The sequence below is a fragment of the Neomonachus schauinslandi genome, chromosome X (assembly GCF_002201575.2).
Source record: "Neomonachus schauinslandi chromosome X, ASM220157v2, whole genome shotgun sequence".
NCBI lineage: Eukaryota > Metazoa > Chordata > Mammalia > Carnivora > Phocidae > Neomonachus > Neomonachus schauinslandi.
In genome coordinates, this window is record NC_058419.1 from 46,490,197 (window position 1) to 46,505,137 (window position 14,941).

The 14,941-nt window shown below is 42.8% G+C and overlaps 1 protein-coding gene across 1 annotated transcript; it reads right to left on the bottom strand.

Annotated features, from left to right (window-relative positions):
• Window positions 1-789: 789 nt before the first annotated feature.
• On the bottom strand, window positions 790-8,775 carry ARL13A (ADP ribosylation factor like GTPase 13A). The gene is made up of 7 exons (XM_021684813.1): window positions 8,717-8,775; window positions 8,265-8,335; window positions 3,396-3,645; window positions 2,561-2,666; window positions 1,835-2,022; window positions 1,114-1,204; window positions 790-1,014 (listed from the first exon to the last, which is right to left on the bottom strand). Exons 1-7 carry the CDS (start codon window positions 8,773-8,775, stop codon window positions 790-792), a joined length of 990 nt encoding a protein of 329 aa, XP_021540488.1.
• Window positions 8,776-14,941: the final 6,166 nt, after the last annotated feature.

The window sequence follows — 14,941 nt, forward strand, 5'->3', positions numbered from 1 at the left end:
TTCTGTATTGGGAGAGATTGTGTATGCTTATTATAAAAACTAGAATTTCCAAAAAACCAAACATCCAAAGAAAGTCACCTAGGCCTTTTACTTCTCAAAATCACCTAGTATCTCACCCCTGGAGAAAACCACTGCTGTTTTGGTGATTTCCCTTCAGATATTCTGTGCATGTATACACGTCACGCTGAACATGCTAGACTCTGATTTACCATTTTCTCTAACAAGTTTCCATAGTGTAGTGGTTATCACATTCGCCTCACCATTTTCTCTAACAAAATATCAGGCTGTGGAAAACTTTCCATGTCAGTAAATATAAGTCAACCTTATCCCTTTTAATGTCTGCATAGTATTCCATTGTATGAATGCACCAAAATTTATTTAGCTGTTCACCATTATTAGTCCTTTAGCTTATTTCCAACTTTTAGCTGTTGTACACAATATTGGGTTTCCACGTTTTAATTTTTTTGATTTTTTAAATTTTGATTTTTTATTAACATATAGTGTATTATTTGTTTCAGGGGTACAGGTCTGTGATTCATCAGCCTTACGCAATTCACAGGGCTCACCATAGCACATACCCTCTCCAATGTCCATCACCCAGCCACTCCACCCCTCCCACCCAGTGTCAGCCAGTGCTGGGGTGCTGGGACATCATACTGGGCTACCAGAGGGTAGTCCCCAAGCACTCTCCCTGTACTTCACCTGCTTCTTCTAACCACCAACCTTAGTATGAGAAATGAGTTTCAGACTCAAAATAGGAATACTCTTTGATAAATTGTGAGAGAAGGCCTATATATCTTTTCTTTTCTGGCTGACCACTGGCCCAGCATTACCTTCAAAAAGATCATCATTGACAAATGGAGCTGGGGGCTGCAAGTCATCACTTTGATTGTAGCAAAGCTCAGTAGTGTTCCGAGTTCTATTTCCGCCAGAACATTCACCCTCCTCCATGGGTTCATCTAAAGCAAACGTTACTGATATATTCTTTTTGGGCCTTAATCTTAAACCTTCTTTCTGTACAGCAAGAAGATGGAGGAAAAAAAAAAAGTCAGTTGGTGCTCCGACAGTTCAGGGATTGGTCGCTGGGGCGGCAACATTTAAAGAGCCACTTACCTGTAGGATTGGCTTTAGGGGTCTAGCTTCCACTGAGCATTGTCCTAGATGCTGTCTTTTTTCTTTGGACATTCCCATCCTGGTAGCAAAGCTGGGGAAGAGAGGAAAGACAAAGCAGTAGTGAAAATAAATACACTTCAGGCTCCTTAATTGAATGTAGCTATTACCCCATCCCTGTCGTATGCCTTTGGACCTTGAAAGGGATGACAGAGCAAGAGGACATTTAGGTCTTTTAGTCCTCAAAACCTTAATCAACTCCTGTTTTCTTTTTTTTTTCCTTTTTCTTCTTCTTTTCCATACTCTGTTCTCTCTCATCTTTCCTAATTAATGGGAGGAACAGAGAACCGAAAGCAGAGAATGTAGGGTAGCTTTAAGACTTTTCGCCATAAAATGTCTCCAATCAGCTTCTTAAGGGGCTCCTGTTTCTGTGCGCCTCTGTGTGGCAAACCAGGCAACAGAAACCCTGTTTTGGAGAAGCTCTAATACGGATAGCTTTGGCTTTACCTTTCTACAACTCATCCCACTAACATGAAGGGAGGGTAGACCTAACAATGTTGGAATGTTCATGGTCATTGCCCTAGCCCCATTTGGGCCAACTGATCTTGAGACACTTGCTCAGCACTGCACAGAATCCAAACACCACCCAGACCTCCCTGCATATGTTGAAGATTGACTCCTGAATCTATTCTTCATAGTACACCTAATAGAGGCAGCTCAGTACCTGTCTGATGAGCATCTTTCCCCAGAGCCTCTGGTGCCCTTGGAGGTTGGGATACTCGAGGTGAGAGGCTGTTGGCGAGTACACAGCTCTTCATATTTATCCCCAATGGCAGCTAATAGCCAGCGCAGCCCTTCAATTATGGGCTGATGGTTCCTTCTTTGGGGGTTTTTGATAGCTGAACAGGGTTCCTGTGACAAAAAGAGAAGAGAAGGCTCTAGCCCACAGGACTGGAACCCCCGATGCCCAAAGTCCCAATTATTCTCGGCCAAGAGCAGAGGTACACTGAAGCTCTGCTATGCCTAGAGACGCTCTCAGACTTCCCAGGAGACACCCAGCGCTCACTCCTGAGAAGGAAGACGAAAGACAAAAGTTAAGGTCCTTTAAAAAAGTGATTGTGGTGTCGTGTCCCGGATGTGTGACCTTGGGAAGTCACTCATAGCCTCTGAGCCTTAGCTTTCTTATCCATAAAATGAGGATGTTGAAACTTCTAATTGTACAGAGCTATTTTGAAGGCCTAATGAGAAAACAGATGTGAAAGTGTTATAAGAATGTGTTATTTACTGTCAGCATTGAGTCAGAAATCATCACTGTAGATGTTGCCTGTGGGGGAGAGGCTTTGCCTGAGACCCGGCAGATGGGGCTGATTATGGAATGGGCCAAGGGATGCATCAGCTGGGCTCGAGAGGGTGAGGGTGAGGGAGGGGAGGAAGGGGGGTTGATACTTACCACTCGGCACAGGGACTTGTTCTCATTCACTAGCCTTTCTAGGAGTAGATATTCAATAATATCACAAGGTTGGAGGGCATCCTTCTTGTCTTGTTTGTTTGCCAGGCTAGAGAAGGACATAGGAGAGGGGGAGGGAAGAGAAAAGGAAGAGTGTAACCGAAATAGAGGCCAAGGGCAAGCAAAGAAGGGAAAGAGGAGGGAAAGAAGGGAAAGAGGACCAATCTAGTATAACTACTACATATCCAGGAACTAGCTTTAAAAACATAACCGATGGGATGAGGCAGAAATATTTCTAGCCAACTCTCAGTGGAGGAAAGAAGAGGACAGATACTTTGAATTCAAGATAATCTCCAGGCCTCGTTTCTCACTTCCTCTACGCTATGCCATCAAACTTGAATTAGAATTGCTAACCAGGATATGAACAGATTTGGAGTTTTTACACACTCTCCCAACCTCTGTTCAGGCTTGAGTTGGGGGTACTAATGAGGAATGAAAAAAGCAAATAGGGAGTGGGGGAAGGATGAGGATTGATGGGCCACTGGAATTATCACCCTGGAATGAATGCTAGTTACATGACTCTTGGGTAGTTTGCCAAAGGAGGAGTCCACTGGCATCAATTATACAAAATAGGGCTTGTTTTCTGCCACCTTCTCAGGGTCAGAGACTGAAAGTGGCTTTTGAAAACCGCCCCCAGAGGACCGGCCCACTTCCCCTCACTGAGCTGAAGGGAAGAGGAGGTCAAGCTGGGTGTGACAAAGGGGCCACCCTTCCTCTGCCTACTTCTCTTCTGAAGGTACATGGGAAGGGGCAACTGGGCACAAAAGCAGAGACTTACAATAGGATAGGTTTCCCTGCCACTCTTTTATCAGACAGCAGATGTGTCAAGATGATCTTCACTTCCTGCATACGTCCTAAGTCACTGGAATCCAGGACAAAAACAAGTCCGTGTGCCTGTGCGTAGTAGTTTGGCCAGATTTCTCGGCCCTTCATGTCTCCATTCAGGTCATAGATGGAAACTTCATACTCATCCAGCAAGAGCGTAGTCAGTTCAGATTTCATACAATTGTCCATCCTACTGGGAAGTACTGGGCATAGGGGAAGAGAGGAGAAGCAACCACAAAGCAGGGGTTAGGCGTAAGAATGTGTTAAACAACAATCTGAACCTTGACCAGAGCCTGCCCTGAGGAATCCAACTGAGGCGTCTTGCCATCCTGCTCACACTCACGGATTCATCTTCCTCAACCAGCACTCTGTCATGCTACCCTTTCCTGGCTCAGTAACCTTCAGTGAGTGCCCACTGCTCACAGGATAGAATACTGACTCCTTTGCCTCCTAACCTGCCAGACCTGACTGGTGTCCACAGAGCTCCTGGTACACACCCAGTTTCTTCCTCCCTCTGCTCCTTGGCTCGTGCTCCTCCCATGCCACAAGAATGCCATGCTCTGTCTTGCCCTGGGCCTTCACAAGATGCTATTTCCCATTGCTTAGAACACTCTCCCACTACTCTGTTTGCTTAATGTCTTTTTGAAAATATATCAGTTTAGATCTTGTTTCCTCTAGGGAGTTTTCCCTAACTCACACCATCATCCCCCAGTCTGGACAAGGTGCCTTTCTTCCGGGCTTACCACTCACAGCACATATTAGTGTTATAAATTCTATGATTTTGTTATCTGAGTTATAAGCTACAACAGGACAGGAACCTTTCAGTTCTAGTCACCATTGTATCTGTGAGCACACAGCTGGCATAACAAATATTTGTGGAATGAATGAATGAATGAACAAGATGCCCTTCTCTCCCACCCTTTCTTCAAGGCCCAGCTCAAATACCACTTTTTTTTTTTAGGAAGCCTCTCTGACCTGTCCAGTTCTCATTTCTCTCTCTCTCATTGAGCACGTGGTCTAGTGAACTGGTTCTTAACCTCATTCTGTGCGTGTCCTGTCTTCCCAACTAAAATGTAAGCTCTGTCAGGGAGGGGCTCTGCATTACCTTACGTGTAGTAGGTGTTCAACAAGTGTTTATGGTGTCTGTTACTGTGGATGAAAGTATGAAGTCCTCTTCCTCATATTTCCTCCAAGAAACCATTCCAAACTCAGATATGTTTACCATTTCAAGGCTATGGCCAGAGCATAGAATCCCATAGAACATTCCATGCCTCTTTCAGGTCCCATAGAAATGCAGTTCAAAATGGCAGTTTAATACACATTTCAGTCTTTTGAACTGAGAGTCCTAGCCTGGCTCTCTCCCCACATTAGTAGTAAAATGATTTTATAGATTCTCTAGACTCATACCTGGGAGTTTTAACACCAGAATCCATAGCTTCTTATTTATATATAGCCTTAGATCTACTTATGACATTTTCCATGGGATTGCCAGAATGAGTCATTTAGCTGAGAAGTTAGTAAGATGCTTTCAAATCTTTGAAAATGATTATATACACATTTACATGTATGTGTGTGTATAACATATATATTATTACATTTTAATGTGATCTTATAACTCCTGTGTTCATGTTAGTCAATGATCTTTTTTAATTATAGTTTTCAGATAACATATAATTTTCAGTCACAACTTTGATGTGATATTTGCTATGTCTGTATTGGACTACCTAAAAATAGTGAGTAAATAGGTTGAAACTCCATAAGTAATTTTTAAATCTTGTTTCCTGCATCCAGGTAAGCTTTATTTTATTTTTTCCCTGTCAGAGCAAAATATTTTCCCTAGTTTTTTTCTTTGTACTTGAAACCTTACCAGTCCCTTCAATAATGCAGTCTATTGTTGGTGAACCTTAGAAGCCATGAGAAGTTGTTTCCTGATATTTTACATTTCTCTTATTTCCGCTATTAATTTCTAAACTCCCTGAGGACAGGTACTGAGTCTAATTTATCTCTCCATGCCTAGCATAGTGTTTCATAAAGCACAGACTGGGGACTCTCTGATTCAGAGATACACGGAGGTGATCGTTAAGTTCTACTTTATACCAAATGAATCAGAACCTCTATGTTTGGGACCCAAGCATTCGTATGTTTAACAAACTCCTAGTTAAGAAAATCCCCAGGTGATTTTTCTGCACTTTTAAGCTTGAGACTTACTGCCTTAGAAAGCAATCAAACTCATGCTTGTTGTGCCTCAGCATCATCTGGTGCTCTTAAGATTTCGAATCTGTGGGCCCACCCGGACCAAAGTATCTGAACCTCCAGGCACCTGGGTCAGTAGGTGTGAAATCCCCCCCAGGTGATTCTGAGTTTTGGCTCTCAGTACTCATTGTGCTCGAGGATCACCTGTGGAGCTTTTAAACCCTATGACACCAGGCCTCGTTCTTTGAAGGTTTGATGCCATAGATCTGGGGTGGGGCTTAAGCATCTTTTTTTTTTTTTTTAAAGCTCCCTAGGTAATTGAAATGTATAGCTGGATTTGAGAGGCACTGCTCTAAATGCCCTCATTTAGGGCAGCTGCTTGTTCTCATGTTTGGGTTTCTTGCCCCACGGGACCATGACAGGCAAAACAGTTACAGTGAATGGTGTCACTGACAATAATGGCTAATGTCCCCCAAAATATTTTATAGCTGGCATCTTCAAATGTTCACACAAGTTAGAACTTATAGATTGGAATTTCCTTCCTAGGTTATTTTCTGTTCTTGGCAATCATAAACATCTGCAGGAGCAGGGGAGGCGAGCTATTGCATTTTGGGTACAGAGCCACCTACTAGATTGACTCTGGTTGTCGTGCATGGCCAAAGATGAGACAGCCTTCGGATTGTGACATCAGTGGCACTTTGCTTCTTGACCATTCAAAACTATTCTCTGAACGAAGTCACAACCATACACCTATTGGTTTATGAATCAGCCCCAGGTTAGTCACCAAGCACAAGGCAAGTTATATAGTAACACATTAAACAGATGAGAGGCTCTCTCCTCTAGGAATTAGAATAAAAAGCAGGCACTGTTCTCATAGACAAAATAGCACATGGCAAATTGCAGATGAATGCTTCCCAAAGCTGGCTGGCCATCGGAAACACCTGGGGAGTTTTTAAAAGATAGATTCCCAGGCCCCACCCAGAGTGGGTGGGAATCTCGGGGTGGGGCTGCGTTGGGGCTCTAAGAATTATCCCCACTTTCATCAGTAATCCTGTGATTTATCTTAGCTCCTTGATTTTCCTGCTACTCCTTGCCTTTTTACCATTTCTGCCTATCAGAGAACTGGGAGAGGCAGGGAGTCAAGTTTGCTGCCTATAAGGGGAAAGGACGGGGGATGGAGAAGTTGTAAAGAGGCAGTATGTTGCCTGAGGAGAATGGGGGAGAATAGTCATTCCACAAATATTTATTGAGTACCTGCCTGAGGGTACTAAAAGTACAGAGACTAAAGATACAGAGCTGAAAAGATCTATTACTTCTCAAGGGTCTCACAGTCTAGGGGATGTACTTGCTATTGTACAGTGATGTTGTGGTAAGTGCAAGATAGAGGGAGGCACAGAACAGAGCGGGAGCTGAGGAAGGAGGCAGTGGGAATTAGGGATGGCCCAGGTCGAGCTGGGGTCAAGCTTAGGCTTGTGTCTCAGGGCATTTGATTAAGCAGTTAAATAGTGAAGTGGATGAATTGATAGGTCATGAGATGGCATGTGCAGAGTGTGGGCATGTGAACTAGAATGCTATGATCACAGAGGAGTGGCAAATAATGTGTTTTGGCTTTATCAGGGGGCAATATGCAGAGGGCATGGGAAAAGGAAGCTGGAGGTGAAATCAAGGGCCAAATCATGGAGGACCTTGTATGTTGCTGGGGAATTTACATTTTGTTTTGATGATAAAGGGGAGGCTTTGGTTTTGAGCAGGGAAGTGCCATGATCATACCTTTGTATTAGATCCTTCAGGCAACTGTGTGGATTGAATACTGGGGTGGGGAGTCAACTAGAGATGGCAAGATCAGCCAGCAGGCAGTCAGTCACTGTAGTGCAAGGAAATTGATGCAGGCTTCAAGCAAACAAGTGGCAGAGGAGACAGGTGAGCCCTTCCCCGTACTTTGCTGAGGGCCCAGGTAATGTAAAGCTCAGCAACATCGTCATACCCCTTCTTTTATTTTATAAACTTCAATGGAGGGCATCCTATGCTGGGCTCCCTGGTTGGCTGGCCAGCAGTTAGATGGGTCTTCACAACTAGAATAGTAGCTCCCTGAAATTCTGCGTAACTGTTGCTTGAAATGTCAAGGTATTAAACTGGGGATCTGGTATTAAGCTTGCATGTCTCTGAACTGACAACATTTCTCAAGCTCCAACCCTCTATATTAACTGTCACGGAGAGTTTCATGTTATTAAACTTCTTCGTCATCCCACACTTGTCTCTCTTATCTAGACCAAATTCCACTTTAATTGAGTTCTGAAACTAGACACATTTTTCAACCTGCTATCCTTTATAATTGACTACAGTACTTTACATAGTTTGAGCTCATTCATACTGACACTATGAGAGGACCTTCAATTAGGACGTCTTGTAAAAGGAGAGGTGACAGACATTACATAAACAGGCTGATAATACCCAAGGAGAGGAGTATGTGTGTGTGTGTGTGTGTGTGTGTGTGTGTGTTGGGAAGTGTTTATCTTCAAAAGAGGGAACCTGAGGGTCATGAAGTAAGGCTAGGACGGAATGATTATTTCATTGGTCCCTGGGGCCCATGGGAGACCTAAACCAGTATCTAATGCTCTTAATTCCTTACATCTTTGGAAAGCCTCCACAAGAACAGTTTTGCCCGAGTTGTCCAATCCAATGATAATGATGGTCACATTCCTGGAAATAGAAAAGAAAAATGAGCCAAAGCCTTATAAAGCACTGTTAGTTCTTGGGATAAACAAAGAATTCTATTCTTCGTTGACGTTTGAGGCTCTGCCTGCAGGAATCCCAATGCATGTACTGTAAAAAGCACAGCCAATGTGGTAGAAAGTGGTATGGGAACCCCTTCTTAAAGGCTCCAAGGATGCATTTCTTCCCTGATTTACTTGCCTTGTAGAATTGGCCATCTGCCCCCCAACCTTGCCTCCAATCTTGCAGACATTGCTTAATCACTCTCCCTCACAATGTATATCATGAAGATTCATTCCTTGAGGGACTTTGGGCAGAGACGTTGGAGGAAATGGTGGACTATGTCTAGAGAAATAATTTCAATATTACCTTCGTGTCTCTTCAGTTGTCTTTAGCCGAGACCAGCAGGAGGTCAGCAGCCGGAACATGATTCAGCTTGGCTCTTTAATATTAAGGGAAACAAAGGAATGAGAAACCACCCCCATTATTAACACTGAACCTAAGTCAGCTTATCACACAGGTGCTGATAAACAAAGCCTGAAGTCAGAAGTCCATAACTTCATGCTATCCAACCTTGTCTCTAAATGTCATAGAGGAAAAAACTGGTAATTCTCAGGTCCACTGGAAGGTACCTGCAAAGTGGGGGGATTTCTTATTAAAGCAACTCACCACGGGCATGATAACATCAGCTGTGGCCTGTCCCTTCAGCCATAGTTCATCCCTGTTAGGAATATCTTCATTCACTCCTGGGTGGGGGTGGGGCATGCAACAAAACCTTGGAGAAGAACCAGATTAGATTTTAAGAAGGACCTAATGGGAGACCTAAGTAACAGCTACCCATTGGGCTTGGTTCTTTTATTGCTTCTGCTTCAAAAATGTGTGTATTGGTGACCCACTGTCATAGATTACATACAATTTCTAGAGCTGTAAGGGACTTTAGAGATCACCTAGTCTAATAGATTTCAAACATCAGTCCAGGGGCCCCACTCCCAAAGATTCTAGGGAGCTGCATAAGCACCCCCAGGTGATTTCAAAATGCAGCCGTCTTTGGAAGTGATCACCTAAGTAAAAAGGGCAATTTAGACAATCACTTCAACGTTTCTTCATGTTGTAGCGTGTATTAGTATTTTGTTCCTTTTTCTGGTTGAATAATATTCCCTTGTGTGGATATACCATAGTTTATCCATTCACCAGTTGATGGACATTTGGATTATTTCTACTTTTTGGTTCATATGAATAATGCTGCTATAAACATTTGCATACAAGTTTCTGTAGGGACATGTGTTTTCAGTTTTCTTGAGTATATACCTAGGAGTGTAATTGCTGAGTCATATGATAACTCTATGTCTAACCTTTTGAGGAAGTGCCAGACTGTTTTCCAAAGTGGCTGCAACGTTTTACACTCCCACCAGCAGTGCAGGAGGGTTCCAATTTCTCCACATCCTCACCAACACTTGTTGTTGTCTTTTTTTTTTTTTAAAGATTTTATTTGACAGAGAGAGACACAACGAGAGAGGGAACACAAGCAGGGGAGTGGGAGAGGGAGACGCAGGTTTCCCGCTGAGCAGGGAGCCCGATGAGGGGCTCAATCCCAGGACCCTGGGATCATGACCTGAGCCGAAGGCAGATGCTTAACCACTGAGCCACCCAGGCGCCCCTTGTTGTTGTCTTTTTGTTTATAGCTATCCTAGTGGGTATGAAGTGGTATCTCATTGTGGTTTTGATTTCATTTTCCTAATGACTAATTATATTGGAGCCCAGAGCTGGGGGAAGTTCCGATTGGGTTAGCAAAGCACTTCAACTGATACCTCAGATGGGCTTTGCCTAGCTACCTCATGAGCACAGTGCATGTCCATCTTATCAATGGATAACGTAACAAGGTTCTGCAGAGTCAGTCCCTATTTTGGAGAATTGCCATTCCCAAATAGAGACTCGCAGTTCACAGTATTACTTAGAGTACAGTTTATTCCCTAGGAAAATCATTTGGCTCCCCATAAGGACCTCCTGGAGAATGGCTATGGCTTACGCCCCATAAAAAGGAAACCTTATATATGGCCTGTGATCAAATCCAGCCTTATTCCCACTTTGCTCCCGAAGCTGATAAGACCCGGAGCCTGAAACACCAGAGCCTAATTGTCTGGGTTCCATGATAGCCATCTCCCCTTGAGAGGAGGCCAGCAGCAGCTTCATGTCTATGTCCTGATAGTTGGCAGAGCTTCCCAGCTTGATTTCAGTCTCTCTGTATTTGTTAGTGTTACCAAGAAAAGTCAAACTGACATCACACAAGTCTTTCCTCAAGAACTCACTCTAAAGAAGGATAAATAGGATAACAGAGGAGGAAAACAATGGGACTGGGGGGTTACTGGTCCTTTCTTTCATCTCCAGTGTCTCTCCTAGGTATCCTGGGATGAAATAATCTAAATTAAGCCTTCAGATCTCTTTTCTGTAAAATGGAGATAATGATATATTTTGCTTACCTTGAGGTGGTTAATTATTTATCTGATTAGAAGTTGGTTCTTTTTGGATGAAAGACATAAGATGTGTAGAGTAATAGGAAGGTGTATTGAGCTTTCTAGCCTTCTTGCCAGATTAATACAGCTCAGTTGCCTGCTTGTGAAGGGTATGGCAATGGCCTAACAATGGCTGTCAAGGTTCTGACATATCTATGGCAACTACTGCCTGGTTCATAGCAACCAAACCCACACCTTCCTACCTTATATGATTACAGCTAATTACTAAATGAATTTTTAGTCATCATAGTCTTTTTTTTTAGTTTACAAAGTATTTATATATATTATACAAAGTGTATATTTATTTATATAGAACTTGGTATGTGCCAGCACTCATTTAAATCCATTATACATATTAACTCATTTAATCCTTATTACAGCATTGACAAAATTAGGGACCGTCATTCCTACTTTTTGGAGATGAGGTTCACAAAGAGGTTAAGTAATTTTCCCAGGGTTACCCAGCTAGTATGTGATAAAGTCAGAATTTGAATCCAGGTGCTCTGGCTTCAGAACCTGTATATTAGGGGCGCCTGGGTAGCTCAGCCAGTTAAGTGTCTGCCTTGGGCTCAGGTCATGATCCCGGGGTCCTGGGATCGAGTCCTGTATCAGGCTCCCTGCTCCTTGGGGAGTCTGCTTCTCCCTCTCCCTTTCATTCTCCCTCTGCACTCTCTCGCTCTCTCAAATAAATAAATAAAATCTTTTTTTTTTTTTTAAATAAAAGAACCTGTATATTAGGTTAAGGATCTCACAGGCTGTGTGAATGAGATGATCTTAGGTACCAAAGAAACTGCCTCTGCTCTGGCCCTCTCTGTCTCTTCTGGCCAAACTGTATCTTACTTATTCTTTTTTTTTTAGTGAACTTTTTAAAAATAAACTTCATTTTTTTAGGATGGTTTTAGAGAAACAGAAAAATCACAGGATACTACAGAGATTTCCCATATACCCTGAACCCAGTTTCCCCTATTCTTAGCATCTTATGCTAGTATGGTACATTTTTTCTTAAAATTAATGAACCACTATTTTTGAATGTCCTTCTTCTGTTCCAAGATCCTGTCTAGAATACCACAGCACATTTCGTTGTTAAGTCTCCTTAGCTCCTCTGGGCTGTGACAGTTGCTAAGATTTTGTTTTTGATGACCTAGACAGGAGTCCTGGTCAAGTAGTTTGTAGAATGCTCTTCACTTGGTGTTTGTCTGATATTTTTCTCATGAGTAGACTGGAGTTACATGTTCTTGGGAGGAAAACCACACAAGCAAAGGCCTTTCTCATTACATCATACATATCATGAATACATGCTATCAACATGATGTATTGCTGGTGATGTTGACCTCAATCACCCAGCTGAGGTGGTGTTTGTCAGGTCTCTCCATTGTAAAGTTACTCTCTTCTCCCCTTTCCATACTAGACCCTTTGGAAGAAAGTCACTATGTGCAGCCTACACTTCAGGAATGGGTAGGTATGCTCCACCTCCTTAAAAGTGGAGTATCTGCATAAATTATTTGGGATTCTTCTGTATGGGAAGTTTGTCTATTTTCACCCGTTTGTTTATTAAATCATTTATTAATACAATATGGATTCATGGGTATTTATTTTATTCTTTGAGTTATAATCCAATACTATTTTATTTTTTTATTTTTGCTCAAATTGTTCCAACTTTGGTACTGGGTGTTTTTTCAATAGACTCCTGTATCCCTCTGATATACCTCCATCTTTGTGTTTTTGTTTGTTTTTTTGAGCACTTCATTACTTTCTGGCACTATCAGGTGCTTCAGGCTCATCTTCTGTATTCCCTGCCCTATATAGAATCAGCCATTTCTTTGAGGAGTCCTGGATCCTTTCATTAGAGAATGGTCTTAGAAATCAAGATCTGGGTAGTAGATGTGCTCATTGCTACTGACGTGGTATTGCTTCTAGGCCCTCTCAGATGACAGAGCAAGGAAATGTATGTTTGTATACTAACTTGTATATATACCTGTAAATGTTTATGTGACAATGTTTATGTATATTGAACTAAACATGAGATCGTACTGATGTTTTCAACTCTAACCCATCACCACATGGATCATTCCAGCCTACTCCCTTGGCTCATCTGTAACCTCCCACCCCAACAATGAGCAACCCAGCTTCCATCATCCATGATCTATTGACTTGATCATTCAATTCCAGTATACATATATAGCAGTATTATAAGTGTTAACTCATGCCTGGGGGGAACTTGATCAGCTAGAGTATAGTGCACTTCGTTTTGCTTTTGCTGTTACAGATTCCACTTATTTGCGAAGTTACTTGGGTCAGTACTTATCCTACTTCCTTCAGTGAAGCTGTTCCGTATATTTGTAATACACATACTGCGATAAGTTAATTTTATGCGTTGCCTTGACTGGGCCACAGGATGGATGCCCAAATATTTTGTCAAACATTATTTTTTTAAAAGATTTTATTTATTTGACAGGGAGAGAGAGTACAAGCAGGGGGAGCGGCAGGCAGAGGGAGAGGGAGAAGCAGACTCTCCACTGAGCAAGGAGCCCGAGACGGGACTCAATCCCAGGACCCTGGGATCATGACCTGAGCCGAAGGCAGACACTCAACCGACTGAGCAACCCAGGCGTCCCTGGTCAAACATTATTCTGGGTGTTTCTGTGAGACTGTTTTGGGATGAGATTAACATTTAACTGAGTAAAGCAAATTGTGCTCCCTAATATATAGGCCTCACCCAATCAGTTGAAGGCCTGAATAGAACAAAAAGGCTGACCCTCCCCCAAGTAAGAGAAGATTCTTTCTATTTGACAGCTTTGGAAATGGGACATTGGCTTTTTTCCTGTCTTCCGACTTAAACTGAAACAATGGCTCCTCCTAGATCTTGGGCTTGCTGCCTTCAGAGTGGAACTATTCCATCAGTTCTTCTGATTCTCAGGCCTTCAGACACATGCTGGCGCTAAACCATCAGCTCTCTTGGGTCTTGAGCTTGCTGATTCACTCTGAAGATCTTGGGACTTGCCAGATTCCATAATGGCATGAGCCAGTACTTTCTAATAAATCTATTTACACACACATCCACACATATATCCTGTTGCTGGGATATGAACAACTACATATTCTTGCATCAAGGCCTCCTTCTATCCTACCCCTTCTATCCTGCCTCCTGTTTTCTGCCTCAAATACTCTCCTCCTACCCTTCACTTTAATGATTCCTCCTCATCTTTCATTTCTCTCATCTTCCTGTCACCTCTTCAAAGATGGCTTCCTTGGCCCAGGTTTTTTCCCTTTCCCCTCCTCTTTCCATCCCTGTTACTTTTATTTTTATTTATTTTTTATGTTTTTAAAGATTTTATTCATTTATTTGAGAGAGAGAGAGAGTGAGTGAGCGAAAGAGAGCATGAGCAGGGGAAGGAGCAGAGGGAAAGGGAGAAGCAGACTCCCTGCTAAGCAGGGAGCCTGATGCGGGACTCCATCCCAGGACGCTGGGATCATGACCTGAGCTGAAAGCAGATGCTTAACCAACTGAGCCACCCAGGTGCCCCTGTTATTTTTATTTTTAACAACTTTTTACTTGAAGCACATATGGAAAACTACACACAAAAAAACATAGCTTAAAGAGTTATTATAAAGTGAACACCCTAGAAACCACCACCCAGGTCAAGAAATAGAACACTGTCAGCCGCACCAGAAGCCTCTCCATGTGCCCCATCTAAATCACAGCCTACTCCCTCCCTGCAAAAGTAATCACTATCTTGACTTTTTTAGGAGTCACTTCCTTGTGCTTCTTTATGCTTTTAATCACCTAAGTATGTATCCCTAGACACTGAGATGTTTTTTAGTGGTTGCCATAACACCCTAAATTCATGACAATCTAGTTTAATAAAGATTTATTTATTTTTAGACAGAGAGAGTGCGCACGAGTTGGGAGAGGGGCAGAGGGAGAAGGAGAGAATCTACAAGCAGACTCCCCGCTGAGCCAGGACCCCCCCCCCCCCCCCCCGCCCAACTCAGGCTGATCCCAGGATCCTGAGATCATGACCTGAGCTGAAACCAAGACGCTTAACTAACTGAGCCACCCACGTGCCCTTGACAATCTAGTTTA

Excerpts from the sequence above, each read along its gene's own strand:
- ARL13A (XM_021684813.1), bottom strand. The coding sequence starts at position 8,775 with ATGTTCCGGCTGCTGACCTCCTGCTGGTCTCGGCTAAAGACAACTGAA. Across the intron at positions 3,646-8,264 it reads TGTGGAGGCTTTCCAAAGAT|TACTTCCCAGTAGGATGGAC; the intron begins GTAAGGAATTAA and ends CCCTATGCCCAG. Across the intron at positions 1,205-1,834 it reads GAAAGATGCTCATCAGACAG|CTTTGCTACCAGGATGGGAA; the intron begins GTACTGAGCTGC and ends TCTCTTCCCCAG.